The sequence below is a fragment of the Eublepharis macularius genome, chromosome 11, assembly GCF_028583425.1.
Source record: "Eublepharis macularius isolate TG4126 chromosome 11, MPM_Emac_v1.0, whole genome shotgun sequence".
Classification (NCBI taxonomy): Eukaryota; Metazoa; Chordata; class Lepidosauria; order Squamata; family Eublepharidae; genus Eublepharis; species Eublepharis macularius.
The window spans coordinates 20,634,008-20,660,225 of record NC_072800.1 but is presented as its reverse complement, the minus strand read 5'-3'; the positions used below and the strand labels follow the sequence as shown (position 1 = coordinate 20,660,225).

The window sequence follows — 26,218 nt, the reverse complement described above, 5'->3', positions numbered from 1 at the left end:
ACTACAGTTTTTACATATTCAAACAAGATAAGGACAGAATTTCCGGTGATTTCTAGAGCCACCCGTTATCACTTCCAGCAAGAACTTCCAGTAAGCACACATCTCCTACTGGTACACCAAGCCATGGCAGGCAACAGGACCTGGGGGCAGGGAATTCTTGCCCCCACCTGGAGCTTGGCAGACCTAACTATCAACCCCTAAGACTGGCAGGCAAGATGAAGCCACTGGACTGGCCAGGCCTGATATAAATATCAGAAACCTGGACTTGCCTGGCCAAACAGAGCAGTGCCTTTGGCATGTCAGGCTCCAGCTGAACTCTGAAACCTAGGCTGAAGATCTTCCACGCCTACATTTGAGGATAGCCACTCTGGCCATCACAAAGCTGTGCTCTATTCTTTGTTCTCTCACAGGAACCCTGACTGTAGCATTACTGATTCAAAATGGAAGCTGCAACTAGTCTGCAAAGGTAATGTCTGAAAAGGGCCTAAAAACAAGAGGAGTGGTGGCGCAGCATGTCTGACCTGCTCCTGGTACACCTTCTCAGGATACGTCTGGCACTGGCTGAAAGCAGGAGCTGGACCATTTGTCTCCTCTACCTACAACTAGCTGATTTCCTCAGATACAAAATGAGAGCAACAGCCCTGCTCAGCTTCACGGGAGATGTTCTTTAAGATAAAGGTTCTTCAGCCTTCATCATAAAGAGTATCTCCTGGGATATGAATAGCATTTCAATCCAACAACAACCTATAAATAACTAATGCAAACAATGAGCCTGAATGAAGCAGCCTCAGGACATCCAGAGCAGGTGGAAGTGGGGCTTCAAAGGAATTTTTGTATGAGAGACATGCATTGTATGCAGCCGAGGTACCTCATCATCTCCAACCTGTATTTCCTGAGGGCTTGGGAGGTAAAGGGAATGGAATCAACCTATCCTAAAAAAGGTAATCTGATCCATCAACCAAGCTTCACAGAAGTTTAACTAAAATCATCTAAACTCAGTGGGAGTTCCCCTGCTCTACATATCTTGTACCACCTAATCTATGGCAATATTCTGCCTACAGTATTCTCAGGAATTTGCTGCCAGCAGGATTTGAGGGGGGGGGGAATAACAAAACAGGATTTGCAAAAGCCAAGAAAGAGTGTATTACGGCTCATATAATATGGATCTTTCTGAAGTCTCTTTTGACCTTTTCTTTATTTTACAATCAATTTCACTGAACGATCAAGGGAATGTGTTAAAAAAAAAAACCTGCCTCTAAACCTTTACTTGTTATTGGTCTCTGGAACATTTATTTTCCTTTACACAATTTATTTACAGAATTCAAAGGGTCCGAATGTAGATGAAGGCCATACATCTTCGTTGCTCCTCCTGGATCTATGTACAGCATTCAGTACAATACAGCATGCCATTCTGTTAAGCTCACAACACTGCAAAGCTTAGAGGGAACATTGCCGGAGACATCTTTATCTTTAAGGATCTTCTCTAACCGCCTCACAGCTGCTTTTCCAAGTCTCACTCTTTTTTTGATTTCTTGGTTGAACTCTCCCTTTTGGTTGATGATTGCGCCAAGGAATAGAAAATCTTAAACAATTTCAATGTCCTCATTGTCAACTTTAAAATTGTGTAATTCCACTTTTGTCTTATTGACGTTCAGCTGTAATCCTGCTTTGGCTCTTTCTCCTTTAACCTTCATCAGTAGTAATATCAAGTCTTCACTATTTTCTGCCAGTAACGTGGTGACAGCCGCATATCTCAAATTGTTAATGTTCCTTCCACCAATTTTCACTCCATCGTCTTCTCGATCTAATTCATGTTTCCTTATGATATACTCTGCATAGAGGTTGAACAGGTAGGGAGATAATATGCATGCTTGTCTGACATCCTTACCAATCGGAAAGGGTAACCTATGAGTTACTAGATTCAATTCAACGGTAACTTATGAGTCACTAGATTCAGTTCAAGGTAATGGCTATCACATATGAAGCTCTTCATGGCCTTGGTCCATCATATCTGCAGGAGTGCCTCTCTCCCTATGTTCCTCTACGGCAGCTTTGCTCATCTGAACAGGGCTTTCTGAAGGTGCCACCCTGCACATGGACAAAGTCCACAGCTGCTTGTACACACACATTCTCTGTGGTTGCCCCCGCCTTATGGAACAGCCTACCTGATGAAGTGTGGAAAGCTCCCACACTCGTAGCTTTCTGCAAACTATGTAGTTTTCTATAATGCAGTTTGTGAAAGATCCACTGAATACACATATGTATAAGCTCATGGCTTTTTGTAATAAATATCAAACTGTAGGAATTAATTCCCCAAATGGGGGGAAAAATCGGGGAAGAAAGCATCTATTTTATTCTTGTACTTATTTATCCATTACAACATATTTTGTCAGTGATAGATACAAACAGCAGTTATTTGCTGTAGGTGGTATCTTCGGTGAGCAACCAGTAATATACAACACTTTAAAATGAATAAAGTGAAGGAGGGGATATATAAAATGGAATCACAAAATCAAGTTAAAAACCAATCTTTGGAAAAGCCTTCAAGACAAATACATTTACACTCAAATGAATTTCCCCTCCCCATTCTACTCTGCAGAATTCCTCTTTTGCGAGTTCCTAGCTTCGTTACCAATAATATATTTAAACAGATCTTGAAGAAGCAGGAGCTAGTTCTCAGAATGAAAGTATGCATTTTCAGTGCAATTTTTTTCCAGTTAGAACTTCAGGCTTTTGCTTATTCATAACAAGTGTGCAGCGCCTAGAGGAATGGGAGAAAAAGTATGTATGTACGCATACTTTTGCTCTGGCAATTCTTGATACGTTTACAAAGGACACGGCAGGAAGCACTCGGAATCTTTTATATGCATGAGCTATCTTACCCCTATTGCAGAATTACCTACTTATTAGGGCTTCCAGGTCCCCTGGTGGGGGTGAGGATCCCCTGCTCCCAGCCTCTGCCCCGACCACCACTCACCTGGCCAGTGAGGGGGAAAGGCCCGGAGAATGAGCTGGGAGGCAAAAAACTTCCTGGGCCAGCACGCAACGGGCACACTCCTACCGGCCACGATGACATCACTTCCTTAAGTGATGTCATCATGCCTGGGGGCAGGCATGCTCCCATGCATCATAGGGTCGATGATGTCACTTCACACTCCATTAAGATAGTAAAGATAAGTGCCAGTTTCTCCCTCCCTCCGGGAGGGTAAGGAGATCTGGCAACCCTACTACTCATGCATGTACTGTGGTTGCCTGTGTATGAATGCACTGTGCACCAGAGTAGGTAAAGTGAGACAGGAATAGGGGGCAGGGGTGCAGACAAGAGGGTCCTCCAAAGTATGCAGGAAAATCCTACCTTAAAAAAATAAGACCTGCTCCCCAAATGGCTTTCAGGCTGTGGGTCGGATATGAGCCACAAACACAGTAAGAAGGAAGAAAGCCTTGCCTACCACGCTTACTCAGCCAAATCTGAATCCTTCCTCTGGCTCAAGAAGGCCACGGCTGGTGGAAAAGCCTCTTCTATCCAAGGAAGGGTTCAACCTGGGCTGAGCAAAGTGGTATGCAAAATATGAACATTTTCAATGGCTCGACACTTGCTTTCTATTGAAGCTAACCTGTTTTGCAAACTTTTACTCTATGGCAGGGACAGTGATATAGCTCAGTGGTACAGTGCATGACTGATGTATGAAGTCCACAGGTTTGATTCTTGGTACCTCCAGTTTTAAGGAGAGGGGCTGCGGCTCATTGTTACAGCATCCTAAACAAAGTCACACCCTTTCTTTATCAAATGAAGGCAACGGTCTTAGAAAAGCGTGACTCTGTCAAGGAATGCACTGACCATAAAGGATTTCAGTGAAATTGAACTGTTTTTACTAGCTGATTGGCTGCAAAATTTGGTGCTGGAAATGGCAATATAAGTAGTTTGTTGCTTATACAGAATGTTGATTATTCCCACAGTATGACAGTGTTCTATAATGGAAGTCAAACGGCTTCAAGAGAACTCAAGGGTTGGAAGGCTGAGGAGATTTGTGGAGCCCCGACTGCTGGGACACAAGGCCCTCTTAGAGCCATCATATTTTTGCTGCTCTTTGGAAGGGCCTGGTGCTAGTGCGCATGTGCAGAGAGCAAGAGTGCCATGCCTCCCAACTCTCTTTTGCATGCATTCTGAGAAGAGCAGTAGGACAGATAGGCAAAGGGCATGTTCCTCACTACAGTATACCTGCTAAGTTTGTTCCTTGCTCCCTATCTGCTGCCCCTGGTCCTGGCCTTGACGCTGTTAAAATCCTAACTTTCGCTCCCCTGTCTTCCTGTCATGTGACTCTGATGCCTTGTTACTTCCTGTCATGTGTTTGCAGCTTGGTGGGTTCCATGTTCAACAAGCCCAAGACCACTGCCCTAGACACAACTCATAACATGTCTGTTTTTTGATGGTATCTCATTTGCCCATTCAAAATGAAGTGGAACAGGAAGAGATGGTGGATGGACAGTTTCACTCAGTCATCAGTGTCTGGAACCTAATATAAAAAGTATTGTATAATTCTGTTCCTCCATGGGTGGAGTAGTTGCAGGGGGCAAGCCAAACCAGTCTTCAGTGGCACATGAAGCTTCTTCAGCTTCTCTCCAGGGCTGGATCTATGGAGGGGGGAGGGGATTGTTTGCCCAGAGAGCCACCAAATAGAGGGCAGTGGAGTGGCTGTTAGCCGGGAGTGCGCGCTCCCGGCCCTCCAGAGGCAGTGTGGGCAGCTACATGGCAGGACTAGGACAGCCATGGCAGCTGGAATGGCGGGCATGCTTCTGAGGGGCGTCCTAAATGATGATGTCACAGAAGTGATGTCATCACACACTCCTAGGAGCGTGCGTGTGCTTTGTTCACGTGTGGGGATACTGGCAATCCAAGATACAGCTCAGTTTCTCTCCTCCCCTCCTTTCCATTGACTCTTCTACTTCCTCACAGGGTATAGGGGCAGGAAAATCCCATCCCCAGTATCCCTGTTTACTAACAACTATGAATTATACACATGCATGATTTACTGACTTGGCTTCTTTTCTTTCTTTTCTCCCCCTCCCCCCAATTTTCTAGCACTCTGTGACTTTTTTCCCAGTCAGGAATGCACTGTATGGAATATCTACAATCAACAGTGCCTCGAAATAAAGTTAGCAATAAAACAGTTCTTACTGCTGCTTTCAGCAATCTATCCTTCAGAATTTATCTCTGTGCTATGTGATGTGGAAAAGAAAACCTCAGAATTTGGTTCCTCCCCGATCCTAAAACAAATCAAGGATTACAGCTATGTTTTTAGTTCACAGCAGCTGATAACCAACTGACTAGAAATACATCATTGTGGCTTAACTCAGTAATTAAAAATAAATACATTCCAGTGGGCGGCTTGTTATATAGCCCTTTAATATCAAGAACCCTACAGTAAATCCTTTGCAAATGTACCTGCCATTTTACCTTTCATTATCACCGCTAAATTTGTATTTCATTCTGAATCTGCATACGTCAGATGTGCTTACACAGTCTAAAATTTTTATTGACTTACTAACTTTAATAAATACCAACTGATGCCGACAGCTAATCTTTGCTTAAATTTATGGGATTTAAAAAAAACAAACTTCCAGACTTGGAGAACATTGCTGTTTCTTAAACACAACTGAGTTTGAAGACTTGGGGGGGGCAGAGTAAAGCTATTAAAAGGTATGCCTGGGTGACAGGAAAAATTGGTTTTCATATTCTAAAATCGCTTGCACCTTTGGGACACACACACACATGTAAAATTCTCATAGTCACTAGGAATGACAGACCACATCAACAGGAGGTAGAGTGAAAATGCCACTGTCATTTTAAATTAGCAAAAAGATCCTTGTAGTGATTGCCGAAAGGATGGAGAGGGAGCCTTGGGCAGGATGGGGAGTAGAGTTCTGAGATCACATAGCCCATCGTCCAGTGTTGCAGATTAGAGCCCATCCATATCACTCAACAGAAGCCATCATGAACAACGAGTTTCCCCATTTTCTGCACTATCTCACCCATTCCTCTGCAAGGTTCAGTCTCTGAGTCATTCAACTCAGAGATTAATGCTTTGTGTATAGTATTTATCCCTTTTAATAAGGACAAAGTAGAAAGCCAGTTTGGTGTAGTGGTTAAGAGTGGCAGGACTCTAATCTGGAGAACCAGGTTTGAAGTCAGCTGGATGACCATGGGATAGTCACAGCTCTTCCAGAGCTCTCTCAGCCCCACCCACCTCACAGGGTGATTGCTGGGGCGGATAATAATAACATGCTTAGTAAACTGCTCTGAGTGGGTGATAAATTGTCCTGAAGGGCGGTATATAAATCAAATGTTGTTATTGTTATTATTATTTGTCCTCTGCCCTCCTTCTATTACATCCTGTCCACCACTCAAATCTGGGCATGTCTTGGCTTAGAACTGAACCTAATGGGCCATAATGGATAATACACTGACTAGCACCTCTCCTTCTATCCAATGTTGTCTATTTTTGACCATCTTTAGATGGCACTGTGAGTTTTGGAAAGGAAGAACAAAGAAGTTTAAAACAAAATAAATATCTATTAATTAATGCTACTGACAATAATAAAAGACATCCTGGGTAGAGGTGGGCACGAACAGCAATACAAACAAAAAAAAGCCACGAACAGCCCAATCTGCTGTTCGCAAGCATGCTGTTCGTGAGGCCCCGTTCCAGATGAACATGTGTTCGTTCCAAGCCCTGTTCGTGATGTTCATCAGCCGTTCGTCAAGCCACACAGTCTGGTGCCTTTCAATCAATTCCCTTGGCAAAAGTAGGCACGGACTTTCTGAACTCTGTCTGAACTGGAAACCCCAATCTAAGCCCAGGGGCACTTCACCCCCGACTTAGCTTCTTGTCAGGGAAAACCCTGACAAGGGCTGAGTGCAGCCTGTCGGGGTTTAAATTTCCCTCTCCCTACTGCTGCACAGTGCAGGAAGAGGGATATTTAAATCCCCCACTCAGCTGCTTGTCAGGGAAGCGACTCAGCTGCTTGTCAGGGATTTCCTGACAAAGTCTCCTCCCCTCCCTTCAGCCGGCTGGAAGGAGGGAGACTTTGAAGGGAAGGAGGTTCCCCACGCCGTTTGCAAATGGCGCAGGGAACTTTCTTCCCTTCCAAATCTCCCCCCTCCCTCCCACAAACAGCCAACCACGAACATGTTCATGAACAGGGTCGTGTTCGTGGTTGTTCATGATTCCCTGTTCGTGGATGGCAACGAACAACGAACATCATGTTCGGTTTTTTTTCCTGTTTGTGCCCACCTCTAATCCTGGATTTGAGGAACATTTATTCCCAAAGTTCTTCTACCAGGCCACAGTTAGGGTGAGTCACTATGGGAACTTTGTGACAGATGGCTTTCAAACCACCAGCACTGAAGTGATAATAAAGCTCTCTTTCAAAGGCACAGAGAATGGAGAATTATGTGACAGTCATTGTGTTTCTCAAAGCCTTCTTCTTCCACCTCACATGCGTTTTACAACCAGGAAATCAACACTCAGCATCACTGTGCAGCATGTTCCTATTTAGTGCACTTATTCTTGCACCATCCAGAGGGAGTGATAATAAACTGGGTGGAGGAGCAATGAAATCGCGAGAGAATTTCCCCCTTTCCCAGAAGCAAGGCTATCAGAAACGGGCACGGTTTGTTCTGGCCAAACTGAAACAACTGAATCCAGCCATTCTGAATGCTGGAAAGTGCAGATATGAAACTGAAATTGCTCCTTGATTGTTCTCCCCAGGTCAGCTTCATCAGGGTCAACTTGGCCGGTTAAAAATCAACTAAGTGATTCAACTACCATTTGCTGACTATGAACACCTAAGACTGTTTCTTGAAGCTGAGATGAATGAAATGGAATTTTGAGAGGGTTTCACTTAGATTGTCCCCAAGTCATGGATTTCTAAATGAATGTCAGGCTGCTGGAGTAAATCAAAAGTAGTAGCAGAATTCCCTGCATCTTAAGGTTGCCAACCTCCAAGTGGGGCCTGGAGATCTCCTGGGATCACATCTCCAATCCACAGAAATCAGCTCCCCTGGAGAAATTGGCTTCTTTGGTAGATGAATTCTGTGGCATTATGCCCTGCTGAGATGCCTACCCACCCCAAGCCCTGCCCTCTTCAGGCTCTATCCTCGGATCTCCAGGAATTTTCCAACCCAGAATTGTTATCCTATCCTACATACTTGCCCTGCTTGACAATCTCTCACTGGCAACGACCTAGTCTGACAAACTGCACTTAGTTGTTCATTTATTTAAAACATTTCTATCCAGTCTGCTTTTCATAGACTCCAGGCAGCTAACAAAGCAAGTGCACAAAATGTTCCAGTCCAATTCACACAAGATTAAAGCATGTCCAGAGGAGGCCTTGCCTTGACTCTGTGCATGAGCTGTCCCTGCATCTTCATAGTGTATCATGCCCAGGGGAATCTAGGACCTCTCTATGGGCTTTGAGGGACAAAATGACTCTTGCCCTCTACTCACCCCAAGCAGTCATCTAATGAGGCAGGCTTGACAAAGAGGGCACAGTTTGGCACGTGGAGTCTGCTAAGCATCAAACACCCCCAGATGACAACCCTGTTCACATGTTAGGAATGAATGCACATGCAACCTGCCAGCGCACATTCACTTTGCAAATGAAATTGGAAGCCAGTCCCTGAATAAATGGAGGGGGGGGGTTAATCACAAGTACGTATCTTGAATGTGACAGAAACATTTCAAAAACAAAATCCAATGGGAAGCTGCTGAATTGGAATTCATATGTAAATTTGACTCAGTCAGACTTGGATTGAATAGAGACTATGAATGGTTATCTCATTACCAAAAGTCACTGCCTTCAGGCATTCTGTTCAGGTTCTGCCATGGAGGGGAGGAGGTCACACCCAGCCCGGATTGTGCATTCCACCTCTTTCATGACTTCTTGTCATTTACATGACCCTTCCTCCCTGCACTCTCTCCCCCCTGCCCTCACCACCTATATATCTCTGGCCAGTTGCTTCATACCCTCCATACATCTGACGAAGAGAGCTGTGGCTCTTGAAAGCTCTTGAAAGCTTAGGCTACAATAAAGTTGGTTAGTCTTAAAGGCGCTACTGGACTCTTTACTATTTTACTGTACACAGATTGTATGTGTTTCACTGTACCTTGTGAACAGTGTTGATATTATCAGCCTATACTGACTTCTCCGGGAACTTGCCAGTTCAGTGTCTGGAAGTGGAGACCGACCAGGAAAAGGTTATCAAACAGCTTGGTTGCCAAGATTTGGTCCAGGTCTTGAGCATGCCCCTTGGTGGCCAATTGTCCTATTAACTTACACAGATCCCTAACTTTTCATTTCAAGAAAAAGTTTAGTTTCTAGTCCACCTAAATCCAGAAATACAAGTTTAAACCGGCAGACAACATTCCGTACAAATGTTTAGACAGAAACAAACTTGCTCTCAGCCTTCCTTGTTCCAGAAGAAATTATGGATATCATAGACTTTGCTGCCTTGGAAAGGATGCAAGTTTATAAGTGAGCTTTACTGGTATCTCAGTATCTTAGAGATGGCAGCACAGTGTCAGGGCAGTGGTGAGCAGGCACATAGATTAATATGTGGATTTCATAAAATACCATAAACTACCAGCCCCCGAATTTTAATTTTTTTTTTTTAAATTAAAGAAGAGGAGATTGAGCTGGAATTAAGGGGGAAAATCTAACTGATTTGTCAGTGTTCTCTGAACAAACAAGCCTTTAATAAAACCGAATTGAGAAATAACGGGAGAATGTTAGAGACGTAAATGCATAATCTTATCCACAGGCTTAGTTTTCTTAAAGGCAAATAGCAAAACCCTGATGGATTTATTGTCAAAAATTATACTTTGATGATATAATATCCTGAGATAAGAACTCTATAAGGGCCAAGCCAAGAGCAAATAAGACATTTCACTTGTGATACAACAATCTAGTTCTCCTGAATTATGTATTTACATTTACGAAAACTCATTTAACATAATTGTATTTATTCTATAGGAATGATATTTGTATAGTGCATATTAACAAGTTTTTGGAATAAAATGAGTTCTCTAAAACATTATTTCCCCAGTCGTTTTGGGCTGTCTGCAGAATGCAAGATGTTTGCCAAACAGAACAGAAAAAAATACTCTCTGGATGGGGCCCTTCCTCCAGTGACATCTTAGGCTGTCAATTGCTGGAGCAGCACCTCAGATGCACCACAGCTTCCCCTTTGGCCCAGCCTGTAGGCTTCCTAGCCACACCTGCCTGGCCGCACGCAGGAACAGGATATCACTGAACAGGGCTTTTTTTCCTGGGAAAAGAGGTGGTGGAACTCAGAGGGTTGCCCTCGAAGAAAATGGTCACATGGCTGGTGGCCCTGCCCCCTGACTTCCAGACAGAGGAGAGTTTAGATTGTCCTCCACACCGCTGAGCGACGCGTAGAGCAATCTAAACTCCCCTCTGTCTGGAGGTCAGGGGGAGGGGCCACCAGCCATGTGACCATTTTCAAGAGGTTGCGGAACTCCGTTCCACCGCGTTCCAGCTGAAAAAAAGCCCTGCCACTGAACAAGATGGACTCCTTGCACTGATCCAGCATGGCTGTTATGCTCTTCAAGACTTTGAAAGCCACACACGTTAGATAATGCATTTTCAAAGCACTTTGGCAATCGTTTGCAAGCATTTGTTAAAGTGCATCAAAACTGTGTTATCCAATGTGTGAAAGTCTTGCCCCAAGCCTCTGGGGCTCTCCTTGCAGGTCTACAGGGTGGGTGAAGGGGCGGGACATATGGTGGTTACCATCTTCGCTCATGGCCCAATGGCTCCCTGGACCCTTGCATGGTTGCTTGGGCATCTTAAAGTTTTAAACGCCCGGCTGGCCAATCAGAGTTAAGCCAGGCAGCATGGGGTAGAATCTTGCCAGCGGACAGAGAGGACGAAGGCCTGCTGGACATTTCTTCAGGAGCTGGCCAGGCTAGCGACATTCTGCCTTGCTCTGGCTTTCCACACTTCCCTCCCTTGGTTTGGCATGATCGTAGGGTTAGCTGTTGAAAGTTCACCTGTAGCTTGAGGTTTTTTGCTGATCTGTTGTTCTGGATTCTGTAGCATGCTAATTTGTTGTATCAAGGTCTAGGGCTTCTGATCTATCTATCTCTGTCACAACTTCATGAAGGGTGGTTATGGCATTGGGCCTGGATTTTTGGGGGGGAGGGGGAACAGGCCCGCCCAGCTGGAATCTCCTTAAGGGATCCAGGGGGTGAGGCGTTGCAGGGACAGTGTTTAAGCACTGCATCATGTTGAATCTTGTGGCATAAAAACACCCATGATTGACGCACATGACATACCTTTGACAGTCTGGAGGAGAAAGATAACTGTGCGTGTGGGGAGAGGAAGAGGCTTTGAACAAGGCCACCATACAAACAAAGGATAGGTCCCAAAGCCAAATTCAACTAGCAGGGCCTTCCTATCTGGCCCCAGCATCGTCCTTAATCCCAAAGACATGTCCTTAGCATGTCTCTTAGCCACATTCTCTCAGGTCAAACTGTGCTCCTTAATGTTGCTCAAGCAAAGAGCATCTAAAAGAACAAGTGCAGAAGGGAAGAACTCTGAATGAGGTCTGAGCACAGCTAATAACTCAAGGCAAGCTGCTGAGGGCCAAACCAGACGTAAGCTGGGAGTTCTGTGAAGAGAGCACACAGCTTTCATAAAATTCAACCATTAGGCATGTGGGGGCTCATTTTGATGGGAACCACAACTTGAGTGGTGGCGGGGTTAAGCCCTGCTCTCTTTTCCTGACCTAAAATGGCCCAGGGAACCTGGTCTTTGCTCCGCTGGGAAAACATACGGGTAGTGATACAGATACCCATATCTTGCCCCACAAGGGAAAATTTCAGGTCGGATCCAGACTACATTTTCCACGGAAAGAAATTTCCACTGAATCTCATTTCCCACTGCAGACGTTCCTCATAGAGTTGCCAGCCTCCAGGTGGAGCCTGGAAATCTCCAGGAATTACAAGTGATCAGAGATCTACACAGATCAGTTCCTCTGAAGAAAATCACAGCTTTGGAAGGTAAACTGCGTGATTCATATCCCCTCTGAGCTCTCTGCCCTGCACAAACGCCATCATCTCCAAGCACCGCCCCCAAATATCCAGGAATTTCCCAGCCAAGAGTTGGCAACCCTACCTCTTCAAATCATTCTCAGGGACCCCTATCCACCAGGAGTGGCATGCTGTGAAGTTCAGCAGGCCGTAGGATTCTTATGTGCCTGTGCAGTGGCAGGCAAACTCCCAGTGGTTCTCCTCCTTGCCCGCTGACTTGCCAGTGATCGGTGGGAAGTGGCAATCTCCTTTAGGGAACACACATGATGCATGTGCTGCTGGGGGAGGGGGTTGCGATGATGTCACTTCCAAGGACAATGTCATTGCACCAGCTGTGCGAATGCTCCCACACTTCGTTTGAGGCTGATTTTGGCCTCACACAGGCTGAATCGGCCCCATGTAGAGCACGGGAGCACTGCCATATCCGCTACAATGATGTCACCTCTGGAAGTGTACGGAGGGACAACACACTGACGGCACAAGTTAAGTGCCAGGTCCCCTCAACTCCTGCCAGGAGGGTAGAGGGACCTGACAGTCGTAGCGGCCCACAGGAAAATTTTCTTATGCGGATGGAAAGCGAAGTCTGGATCCAACCTATTGTCTTCCCAGGCTAGTTTCAGATTGGAGAAATGGTATGGGGGAAGGCCTAAATCCTCGGATTGACAGTTGAATAAGAAAGTGCTAGAAATTCGCTTCATGGAACCTCTAGAGTCACATCTAGTTTGATCCAGAAACGTATAATAAGGGGAGGCCATTTCTAAAGCCTCTCTGGTTGTTCCTGCTAGGCCAGAGGGAATTAAATAGCATCTTGTTTCCTGTCTGAAAGAAGCGGCAGGCAGGACTGGCCCATCAGCATTTCCTGAGTTCAAAATATGTTCTGATAAGAAATCAAGAGTCTCAGCTCAGAAGACAGACCTTCTTCTGTTCAAGGGAGAAGCAGAGTACAAAGTTCAAATATCAACAAGGCAAGTAGCTCCAAAGCTTCTGAAAAAAATGAAAAAGCGAGCTACAGGATTTTTTAAAACACCTCTCTGTGCTTTTGAAGTTTGCACTATTGCACAGCCTTGCTAAATCATTAAATGCAGAAGGGGAAAGGGTTTTTTTTACCCAGGCGCAATACCTCTTCGGTACAAATCACTCCCATAATTGCTACAGGGAGAGCTATTATGCAAAACAGAGTGCGAGGGTGATAAGAGCCATGATTCCTTACCAGGATTCCTGGATGAGGATTTAAATACCACTTTAAAGGGTTAGTGTAGAATAACAAAATCACTTGGCAGTTGAGAGCTCAGCTCAGAAATGGTGACTGCCGACTGTCCCTATCGCCAGCTCCCGAACTCGCTCTTTGTACCTTAAGCCTGTCCATTAATGTCTCTGTATAAAGACTGAAGGGGGAAGAGTGAGAAGACAAGAGATGGAGGAACAGAGAGAGAAGGAGAAGAGACTGTAATAAGTTTTTACAGGAAGATGCATCCATCTCTGGAGAGAAGAAGCCCTTGTTGACTACAGAAGTAATCAAAGGAAAGAAAATTACCCAGATCCTTCACTGACTGTAGAAGAAGAAAGAGTTCCTTTGAAAACAACCAATTAAATATCTGAGCTTTGGTCACCACATTAAACCCCCATTTCTGGGAGGCTGCATCTTGGTTTTGTGCATTTACAATACAATCCTGGGCAAAAGTATGTCTTTTTAATCTTAATGGTTTCAAAGGGGTTGGAAGTGCATTATCCAACGTGTGCGGAATCAGAAGGGTGTCCCTTTGCTTAAGATTGCACTGTTCAGATATTTCAAAAGGGACCACCAGTTCTTGTTAAAACAAGAAAGTGAACCAGGCAGAAATTTAACACTACCATTTGTATCAAAGGTTGGAACTAAATGTTAGATGCTGCCAAAAATGGTGGTATTATTATTACTGTTATTATTATTTGAATTTCACGCAACACAATCAATAATAAATAGAGATCACGTGTTATCATTGATTGGCCTTGCTGAGCTGATACAAGTTTCCACCGGAGACCTAAGTATCAGCCAAGTATTATTATTATTGTTATTGTTGTTTTTAATCCACTCTCCCTGCGAACAGGCTCAGAGTGAAATACAATATCTATAAGATAACCTGAACATCCCATGTTGGATTCTTCCCCTCTCCCCCATGATGGATAAAACGTTTTTGCACTGAAATATCGGCACGTTGTACACTTGTCCATCTCCCTGCTCCATACTGCTGTCTTACAAAGTAATGGCATTATGACACAAGGTATTATGATGGAGAGAGAAAAGCAACAACACAGAGACGCCCTTTTCAACAGCATCCCTGTGTCATGTGTGATACATAATTCTACCCAGAGAGAAAAAAGAGGAAAAGGAGAACTTGGAAAGCTGTAAACATAAGCTCATCAACTCAAGCTGTGAAGATAAAAGGAGAGAAATTATCAGAACAGATTATTATGAATATACCTTTCATGACTTCCTTCTGTGATATGATACAGGCGATTAGCACCTCCATCAGCACATGCTCTCAGAACAGCTGGAAGGAAGGAAAGAGACAGTCAAGAAGCGGCCATCAACAGCTACATAACATATTTATTTGCTCGGAGATCGTTCCTTGCAGCACAGTGCAAGTCTAACCTAAGCATCAGGACTATCGAGATGATTTGGAAGCAGGTCTGGTATCATTCATGGCGCTATGAAGACAGGGGAAGCAAGCAGCACAGATTAGAAGGTTTACCTAAAGTCCCCAAGGATTTTTTGTGGATGATTATTTACCAGCAACCCAAATCTCCTGTTTCAAGCGTGTTGCATTGGTCATGAAACCCCTTCTCTTCTCCTTTCTAGTCATTGATTTAGATTAATTTTATTGTATATGGCCATTGGCCTTCACAATATCAAAACACTCTCGAATGTCCGTATAATACAAAATCAAAATGATCAGGTAATGCCTTTCTAGTCTCAATTTGCACATGTCCACTTCCTGACTTTATTAAACTGGAACCTCTATCATACTTTCTTACTATCCAACCCAGGGGCTTAAGGTGGGCTTTTATTTTAGCAGCCGTTCTATGAAGGCTGAGAAGGGGTAGCTACGTTAGCTTACTGTAGCAAAATAAAACAAAAGTTCAGTGGCACCTTAAAGACTAACTGTATTTTTGTTCTATATGAGCTTTCATAAAACACAGCTTACTTATTGAGACATAACCCATGACCCATGTTGTATCTGCTTCTGGTCTGGAGTCTATTTCATGGAAAGTTTTAGGCTGTTTTGATATCCTCGGGCTGGTTTTAATGACTTGTTTGTTTTTATATTGATAATGTATTATTTTAATTGTAAGCTATCTCAACCAACCACCAACCAACCAACCAACCAACCAACCAACCAACCAACCAACCAACCAACCAACCAACCAACCAACCAACCATTTCCTTTGCTGACTGTGAAGTTGCCGGTACTGATATTCTGGTCCTAGGCAAAACACTTCATTCATTACTTGCTTAAAAAGTCAATGACTGATCCTCGCATATTCTTCAATCAGTTGACAGCCCTAATCAAAATCATGAATGAACCACTGCAGGCATTTGTAATAATGTCGAGACATAAAAAGGAGTGAAAATTCAATTTTCAGCCTTCCCGAAAAAGAAACAGCAGCTCAGTGGAAGCATTCATGACATTTCTTTGCCCTCCTCACATTGCCTACAATATTGTCAATAAGATCTTCCAACACTACATAAGGCTTTCATTTCCACCTCCAAGAGATAGTGAAACGTAATATTCATCTCTACTTCAAACTTGTTTCAAGTAAGCATCGGACCTCAAGATGTTTTATATTAAAACAGAAAAACACACCAGGAGAACTCAGTACTGCTACGGCGCATCACGTTTTCTTAATATTTTCTGAGATCTCTTGGAACATTTCTTATTTCCTGAAAGTGCCAGGAAAAAACCCCACAGTTGCGCACATGAGCCACTCATCCAAGACAGCAGCAATCGGATACTTCAAATTAAAATGGCTGCCTTACATTAACTGGATTTTTCAAGTGCTCCCCTGGAATACTTCAGCAATTCTGCACTTGAAAAGTTATTTAGAAAATCATCACAAGGTGCGGATCACACCGGTATGAACCAGAGCCAAAGGTGCTCCAGCTAAGGAGTAGTTCATTAACTACTGGATGAAAAAGGTCTATCACTTTGGCTACTTTCACGTGTCCCCCCACCACCACCACCACATATAGAATCCATTTCTGGAAGCTTCTCATGAATCCCAGGTGCCCACAAGTGGCAGGCAGTCTCCTGGTGGTATACCTGCCTGCCTTCCGGCAGCAACTGATGGAAGGCTTTGGGCTTCCCGCAGATTGCTTGCCACCAGCAGGCACCCTGGGAACACGTGTGGTGGGCATTACTTCTGGAAGTGACGTCATTGCGCTGTCTGTGGAAATGCTCCCTTGCTTCATTTGGGACCAATTATCAAATAACAACAACAAGAAGAAGAACAACAACAACAGGAACAAAATTCGATTTATATACCGCTCTTCAGGACAACTTAACGCCCATTCAGAGCACTTTACAGAGTATGTTATGATTAACCCCACAACAATCACCCTGTGAGGTGGGTGGGGCTAACAGAGCTCTGAGAGAGCTGCGGCTGACCCAAGGTCACCCAGCTGGCTTCAAGTGGAGGAGTGGGGGATCAAACATCGTTCTCCAGATTAGAGTCCTGGCACTATTAACCACTCTAACATACTGGCTGCATACCAAATTGGTTCTTGCAGAGGTGTAATAATAATAGCAACAATAACAACAACACTTGATTTATATACCACCCTTCAGGACAACTTAACGCCCACTCAGTTTACAAAATATACTATTATTATCCCCACAACAAAACACCCTGTGAGGTGGGTGGGGCTGAGAGAGCTCTGAGAGAGCTGTGACTGACCCAAGGTCACCCAGCTGGCTTCAAGTGGAGGAGTGGGGGATCAAACCTGGTTCTCTAGATTAGAGTCCCGCTGCTCTTAACCACTACACTAAGCTGGAATTGGCCCTGTGCAGAGCGCAGGGGTACTCCCACAGCTCGCATGACATCACCTCCAGAAGTGATGTTATCACACAAACATTGGGAGCATGTCTGCTTTGCGCACATATGTAAACACACACACTGCAGGCACAAAGTAAGTACTAGGTCCCCTCCCCTCGGGAGAGTATAGGGACTTGGCAACCCTACGTGACACTGAGTTCACTGTGAGCCCAATTCATGGGCCTCCAAGGGTTCCTGTTTGATCCAAATCAAAGAAAATAAACCTCTTTTGATCCAGCCCAAAGGGTTGCCAACTCCAGCTTGGGAAATTTATGGCGATTCGGGTGCAGTGCCTAGCAAGGGTAGGGCTCGGGAGCTCAGCGGGGAGGTGATGATGCCATAGAGTCTACCCTCCAAAGCTGCCATTTTCTCCAGGGGAACGGATCTTTGTGGCCTAGAGATCAGTTGTAATTTGGGAAGACCCCTGTATAAATCATTGGTACGGCCTCATTTGGAATACTGTGTACAATTCTGGTCACCACACCTCAAAAAAGATATAGCACTGGAAAAAGTACAGAAAAGGAAACTAGAATGATTAAAGGGATGGAACACTTCCCCTATGAAGAAAGGCTAAAGCGCTTTGGGCTCTTTAGCTTGGAGAAACGACGACTGAGGGGTGACATGATAGAGGTTTACAAGATTATGCATGGGATAGAGAAGGTAGAGAAAGAAGTATTTTTCTCCCCTTCTCACAATACAAGAACTTGTGGGCACTCAATGAAATTGCTGAGCAGTCGGGTTAGAACGGATAAAAGGAAGTACTTCTTCACCCAAAGGGTGATTAAGACATGGAATTCACTGCCTCAGGAGGTGGTGGCAGCTTCAAGCATAGACAGCTTCAAGAGGGAATTGGATAAACATATGGAGCAGAGGTCCATCGGTGGCTATTAGCCACAAGGTATAGATAGAACTCTCTGTCTAGGGCAGTGATGCTCTGTATTCTTGGTGTTGGGGGGGGCAATCAGTGGGAGGGCTTTTAGTGTCCCTTCCCCACTGGCAGACCTCCTGAGGACACCTGGTTTTTGGCCACTGTGTGACACAGAGTGTTGGACTGGATGGGCCATTGGCCTGATCCAACATGGCTTCTCTTATGTTCTTATGACCTTCAGGCCCCACCTAGAGGTTTGCAACCCTATCAAAGGGGGACACAGCAGGGTGGCTACAGGAGGAGTATCTGGTGCGACTGCCCACAACCAATCTAGGGATTTTGCATTCTGGTCCCCTACCCATCACTTTAATCCCTTTAACAGGCTTTAATTTCTTTTCACAGCTGAGCTGAGGAATAACTTTAGCCCATGGTTCAGCTGTGAAGGGGATAGGGAGGGGAAAAGGGGATTGCTGGCCACAGCAGGAGGGGCAGCACATCGCATCTCTGCTTCTGCAGAGTTAGCAGCGTGGGGACAAGTTGTTGGGATGCTGTCCCCACCCACTGCCGTGGCACTCACTGCCGCTTTCATAATCCTTTTTGGTGACAGCTAGGGTTGCCAACTTCCAGGTTGGGGGGGGTGAAGATCTCCCAGAATTTCAGCTGATCTCCAGACTACAGAGATCACTTCCCCTGGAGAAAACAGCTCCTTCGCAGGGAGGGCCACTTGCTGAGGTCCCCCCTCCCCAAATTCCACCCTCCACCCCCCCCCCCCAAAAAGCCCTCTAGGAATTTCCCAACTTGGAACTGGCACCCACAGGAACAGCCTTATGTTATTTTATAGCAATGAGCCAAATTCTGCTGTTCGTTTTTTAAAACAGATATTAAAGTACACATGTTATTTAGATACACTGTTTGGGTAGTAATTCTAAGCTTCAGATATGGGTGGACAAATGAGATGCAGGAAGGGAAAAGAAGAATATAGAGAGTGATTTTATTTAATGCTGTATTAGAACTATAGACATAAGACTGCATTATCAATAATGAGCTTATACTAAAGCTCCCAACGTCTCTGGAACTTTGGCAGTGATTCACACTATTGCTGCTACTAACAGTTACTGTGGTGTTGTATAAGATTTCTGGCCCAGGCAGGCATATATTTACATGAATATACATATCTCGGGTGTACATTGCTTGCAATCTTCAACAAGCATAAGAAAAAATAGTTGGGTAAAAATAGATTATATATCCTGAGAGGGACGTTATGTGCCCTCAAGATGCTTCTGATTCATGGCGACCCCATGAATAAATGACCTCCAAAACTTCCTATCGTTAACAGCCTTGCTCAGGTCTTATAAACTGGAGGCTGTGGCTTCTTTTATTGAGCCAAACCATCTCTTTATGGGCCTTCCTCTTTTCCTACTGCCCTCAACTTTTCTTAGCATTATTGTCTTTTCCAGTGAGCCTCGTCTTTTGATGTGGCCAAAGTACAATAGCCTTGGTTTAGTTATTTTAGTTTCTAAAGAGAATTCGGGCTTGATTTCATCTAGAACCGATTTCTCTTCTTGGCCATCTATGGTATCCAGAGAACTCTTCTCCAGCACGACGTTTCAAATGAATCAGTTTTCTTCCTATAGATCCAGAGGAGTTAGCTGCGTTAGTCTGTAGTAGCAAAAATAGAAAAGAGTCCAGTAGCACCTTTAAGACTAACCAATTTTACTGTAGCATAAGCTTTCGAGAATCACAGTTCTGTTTGTCAGACGCATCTGAAGAAGAGAATTGTGATTTTCGAAAGATTATGCTACAGTAAAATTGGTTAGTCTTAAAGGTGCTACTGGACTCTTTTCTAGTTTTCTTCCTATCACTGTCAGCTTTCTTCATTGTCCAACTTTCACATTCATACATAGTAATAACAAATACCATAGTACAAATTCTTTTGAACTTGGTCCCCAGTAACAGATCCTTTTCCTTAAGGATCTTTTCCAGTTCCTTCATAGCTGCCCTTCCAAGTCTCAATCTCCTTCTGATTTCTTGATCGTAGTCTCTCATTTGGTTAATGATTCAGCCAAGGCATAGAAAATCTGTAACAATTTCCATTTCTTCATTGTCAGTCTTGAAGTTGTGTAATTCCTTGGTATTCATTACTTTTATCTTCTTGATGTTCAGCTGTAATTTTACTTTGGCAAATTCTCCTCTAAACTTTATTAGTCATTTCAACTTTTCACTGTTTTCTGTTGCCTAGTCCAAATTTTCTGACAATATTTGATTCTGTTTTGTTTCCTACTTTTGTATTCTAGTCACCTACAATTATCAGTGCATCTTGTTTAGGTGTATGATTAATTTCTTCCTGGACACTCACATAAAAACTTTCAGTTTCTTCCTCTTCAGCATCTGTGGTTGGGGCATACATTTGATTGATGGTTATGTTGATAGGCTTTCCTTGGAGTCTGATTGATATTATTCGGTCAGACTTTGCATTATAGCCTCTGATTGCTTGTGCTATGTCTTGCCTCACTATTAGAGCAACACTGTTTCTTCTGACTTTGTCATTTCCAGAGTAAAACATTTTTTAATGTTCTGATTTATATAAAATTATAGATCCCTGTGATGAAGCAGAGTGTAGGGAACTTTGAGTGAAATTATTGTAATTTCCCCCCCTCTGCCAGATCTTTTTTCTTCTCTGCTTTGATTCCAAATGGATTCAACCAGATGCAAGTTCACATGCATGATGGTGTTGATGTCCTGTGATATCTCGTCTGCATCATGATACTCACAGGTACACTGCTTCTGAATGTGGAAGATTCATGAGTAAATGCAAGTGGCAGACTAATCCACAATTAATTTGTCTGATTATTTTGCATGCCCTCTTAAACCTATCACTATGTCATGTAGCAGAGAATGCTCCAAGCTAATCATGCATTGGGTGAAGTCATATCTTCTTTTGCAGTCCTGAAAATGCTGGCAATTTCTAGAGTAATCCCAAATTAAGATAGTTTGAGAGAGAGGAAGAAAAAAAATTCCTAGCTATTTCTCTCCAGCCACTTCATGGTTTTATAATTTCCCCCTGTCTCCTATGTATCTTTTTTCTTTCCTGAACCAAACAGTATTGCTACCCTTCATCTCACCTAGCTAACAAAAAACAGTTTAAGTCCCTTATAGTAAATGTAACAACATCATAACAAGAAAGCAGATAAATCAAACGATAATTTTAAAAAACAGCTACTACAAATATGAATAGCAGATGTTTTCTTTGCAGCCAATTATTTGAATCTGACAGTGAGATGCAGATGCCTCAGTGCTGCCAGTATTTCTGAAGTTTCAAAATTAGGTTGTTTAATAATTCAGTGTGGGCACACATCGACTTCAAGTTTTGATTGTGACTTTTTTCCCCTTTCCTCTTTGTTTGGTTCTTTGTTTTCCCCCCAAAGCAGCACTATTGATTTCTGACACCAGAAAGACAAGCAGCTAGGAGTATGATGGAATATCCCCCGCTAAAAGTGATTTTAATTGCCATTCAGAATTTCCATCAAACAGTTTTTAAATATGAAGGAGCCTGCCCACAACAGAATTCACTCCACATTGACGTAGCTTGTTATAAAATAGAGGAGGGATTCCGTTCTCAGAGCTGCGGGGAAACAAAGCTTCAGCAGTCCAGTGCTGATCTCAAAATAAGGAAACAGAGAGGTTATTCTTTTTAATGAATGTGTCTCAAGGGCCCGCGGGCTGCACAGGGGCAGCGGCAGCGGCAGTGAGAGAGCGGGCCGTGGCCACCGCAGCTTGCTCTCTCACTGCCACCGCTGTGCCCCTTGTCCCTGCTGGTGCGGGCTGCACAGGGGCAGTGGCGGCAACGAGAGAGCAGGCTGTGGCGGCTGCATCAGTGGAGGTGAGAGCGGCCTGCTCTTGCCACCACTGCCTGCTTTCTCTCTACCACTGCCCGCTCTCACGGTGCGGGAATGCGCCCTGAACCCGGGTGCGCGCCACGCCATCTGGGGAGGGGGCACCTCCCTGCCGGCCAGGTAAGTGGGGGAAGGGGGGAAGGGGGGATTGGGGGATCCCCCGCCCCGGGCAGGGGGATGGCAACCCTAGGCAAGAACCACCCCAGTTTGATCTCAGCGTGGGGGAAGCAGTGGGTGGCAGTGATTCCGGACTTTTGCTCAACCTCCAGAATTCCTAAGGCCACCACCATCTGCTTAGCTTCTCAGATCTGATGAGATCAGGCTCACTTGGGCTATCCAGGTCAGGGCAGGTTACAATCAATGTAGGCATATGGAGACTGTGCAAAATGGGCTTTCTTTATATCTCTGGAACACCAGCAAGTGTTCCAAGATCACGATCTGATAACACAATTATTGTCCTATTATATTTTCTACCATTTCATTTGTAAAACTCTTGGCATGGGGGATCCTACAGGGATGCCAAGTCGCTTGGGGACTAAAGAAGGGGACAGGGAGCCACAGACATGGCATTTTCTGGTGCAACCTGGTGCACAGGGTCAGGGGGTGGCAAGTGAAGGAGGGACGTGGCATCCTTAGATTCCTATAAGAAGCCAGTGCCATGCAGTTCAGAGCACTGGGCTAGGATCTGGGGTGCCCACGTTCATATCGCCATTTGCTACGAAGTGCATGCTCTCTCTCTCTCTCTCTCTCTCTCTCTCTCTCTCTCTCTCTCTCTCTCTCTCTCAGGCCCGATCTTCCTCATAGGGCTGTTCTGTGGATAAAATGAGGGAAAGGCCACATGCACCATCCTGAAGAATGGGTGTGCTAAATGATAAAATAGATAAAATATTGCCTTGGGAGATTCCTTTATAGTGCAGGAATTGAATAGCTGCCTTGAGCCAAGAGGAAAGACAGAGAATAAATATTTACATAAATAAATGATAAACCCCCATCTCAATCTAGAACTAAGTTTCATTATATATGAAAGATGGACATTTCCTAGCTTCAGTACCAGAGAGTGAATAGTGGTTGTGTCGCTCATCAGCATTGGAAACACAGTTGTGGGTGCTACACACAGAGCTCTCCCTACGGTGTCTCCTGTTTGGGCCCAAGAAGGAGTGTCCTGCCTGAAAAAGAGCACCTAGAGAGCCCCCCTTCTTCCCTTGCCCAGCAATAGAGAAACTTTGGATAACAAACTGCAGAATTCTCAGAGAAGACACTTGGCCTGCCTGTCCCCCCTCAGACTGCCGTACTAATATAAGCATTTTGCTGGCAGATTAAATATTGTGATTTAAAACAGAGTGATGGTGGTGGTACTGAACAGTATTTAAATAGTTCTGACAGGTTCTCCTGCTTTGATTTGTTTTCCTAAATTGAACTGAGCGTGGACTGCAAATTGGCAAACCAGGTTTCTGCTGTTGTTTGTTTACGTACTTTTTTATTTAATAATGCAGAAGGCATTAACTCAACTGCCAGCGATCAAAAGGGACAGTTTTTTATCACTGCAGAATGCATTTCACAACCAATCTCCAGCCCCAAGGACTCATCCCCAACTCTGTTGTCAATGATGACTTTCTTTCACCAAATTCTTAAAACTCATAACAACAAAATTGTATTATTCAATTTTTCTTATAGGCAGATTGGAGCATTAAGATGCATAAACTGAACAAATCTAACCCAATTGATACTTTGCTGAAATATAATCCAAGACAGCCTGCTTTTCATATATAGGATTTTTAACTTGAAAAGCTACCTGGAGATTAAAATGTGTAAGGAGCAAGGGGCTACCCTACAAACTAGGTACAGAATAGATTTATTATAGCAAGGACAATCCTCTAGCTAGTGCAGAATTGTTTTCCAGATATATTTCCTAATTCCTTGACAGAGTACATTCAGCTCAATTGTTCACTTTGGATATGCCATGTGCACTCTTTACTGAGCTGATATGCATTTGCTGTGCACACTGAAAAAAGCAATTTCTCCTTTCAGATCACATTTGGTTCTCATATGCTTGCAGTTTGTCCCAATGTATAAGACTGCATCTTGAATACATCATTAGTTTGGGAAGGCCTATGAGAACTGAACAGGGAGAACACGATAAAAGGGGCAGGTAAATAAAAGTCAGGCAATTACGGGAAGCTCGTGGAGAAACGAGGAAAATAGATCACGCGTTTAAAACAGCAAGATTCATTTGTTTAGAATAAAGAAGTGAAATTCCCATCACAATGAAAACTTGGACGTAGCTATGAGGGACTGTTTCATGTATGTGAGTTGTAGCCTTCTAGAACCCAACCAGAACAGTTTCTGCACAGCTGGGTCTGTCTCTTGATCAGATCACAGAGTGACAGAATGTTGAGAACATGAGCTGGAATGTTGAGAATTTATTGTATGTAATATTTCTACTATCACACGCACCCAAACCTACCTGCTGTACTGTATCCTCCCCTTCTGAGAGTTCATCAGGCATCTTGCATCCATATGGGCTATCAACTTGCTTTTTCAAACACCCAATGCGCCCAATACTATAAGTCTATAGATAAATTACGTACAGTCCCACCAATGAGAGCAGTAACATGATAACGGTGCTTAAACCAGAGGGCATCTTTAGTCATAGATTCACACCATCTTGTGCAATACAACGGAACAGAACTTGTAAGGCAAATTAGGACTCAACTTTTCTACTTTTAGGAAGATCACTAGGAAAATAAGGCATCAGCACTGTCCAATTATCTCCCCACCGATCATAAACATTCTATGAATACCACACCTGAGAATTGCTGTGCTTTTGAATATGATGAAAAGATACCTTAAGTGCTAATGTGCCTGGCTATTTCCTACCTACCAGGCATTTTTGACACTGTCAGATTATCTCTACACATTTTGCCATTCTAAATAGATATTCATGGAACAGAAGACTCCACCTTAAGTGTCTGTCATCTTTATGGGTTGGATCCCACAGATCTGTTCTGCTCCTTAAATTTAAAGAATGCAGTATTGTCTTTATATTTGTACAAGCTTTACTCCAATAAAAATAATTTCCATATAGTGAGTTGGATCCAGCTATTTTTCTGTTGGTGACAAGAGAGGTCCTCTTTGGATACCAAAAAAAGGCTATGTGGAGAACCTGTGTGGACAAAAGCCATGTGGGGCGAGGAGTTTAGCAGAAATAGGAACTGGGGAATGAAGACGTTGTCTATATCTATTTGAACGTGGAAAAAATATCAACTAACAAACCCTGGTTCCTTCAGTAATTTGAGTTATCAGTTGTTGCAAAGTAAGGACAAAACTCAGTGGGCCTTCTTTAATGACATCGCATCTCGATATACCAGCCCAGTCCCAGATAAATTACTTCAACCTTTGGGAAGCAATGTCGACTTAAGGAAATCGATTTATAAAGAAGATGATCTAATTGATAAGTTTTAATCAGTAAATCAAAATTTATTCCATGGTACAAAACCATCAAAAAAGATCACATTAGAGCACGTTATTTGACTAAAATTACAAGTTATATGCTTCCAGTCTATGCCAACTGAGATGCTACTTGGACGATTTAAAAAAAAAATCAATCAGCATATATGTATCTTTGTAACTTCAACTGAGGACTTAACACACTATGTTTTAAACTGTCCCTTATACGAGGAACAAAGGGGAAAATTTCTCACCAATATTTTATTTGGTCTCCATCTTCTGCCTGATTTTAATACATTAAACTTCATACTAGAGATGGGCATGAAATGAACCACGGAACAAAATTCCAGACGGAACGGATGGCTCGTTTACAGAGAAACATGTGTTCTGTGGGACCGTGTTCTTACGGAACAAACCATTTTTTCCAACTGTTCCACAGCCGGTTTGGAGTTTCACAGACCCCATACTGGGTTCAGCCGATGGGCTGAAACTGGCATGGGGGTCTGTGAAACTGACAGCCCCTTTCTCCTGCTTCCCGGGCTGTCAGTTTTACAGAACCTACACCAGTTCCAGCACGGGGTCAGTGAAACTGACAGCCCAGGCAGCAGGAAAAGAGGCTGCCAGTTTCACAGACCCTGCAGCTGAATCCAGCACAGGGTCTGTGAAACTGACAGCCAGAGTGGCAGGAGAAAGGGGCTGTCAGTTTCACAGACCTTGCACTGGGTTCAGCCAATCGGCTGAAACCAGTACAGGGTGAGTGAAGCTGACAGCGCCTTTCTCCTGCTGCCTGGGCTGTGGGAGAACAGGGCTGTCAGTTTCACAGACCC

The 26,218-nt window shown here is 43.9% G+C and overlaps 1 protein-coding gene across 1 annotated transcript in view; it reads right to left on the bottom strand.

Annotated features, from left to right (window-relative positions):
• The window catches only part of TPK1 (thiamin pyrophosphokinase 1), a 771,984-nt gene that overhangs the window by 605,192 nt on the left and 140,574 nt on the right, over positions 1-26,218 (bottom strand). Inside the window, exon 4 of the mRNA XM_054991443.1 lies at positions 14,572-14,641. Coding sequence (XP_054847418.1) covers positions 14,572-14,641 — 70 coding nt within the window. The remainder of the gene's footprint in view (positions 1-14,571; positions 14,642-26,218) is intronic.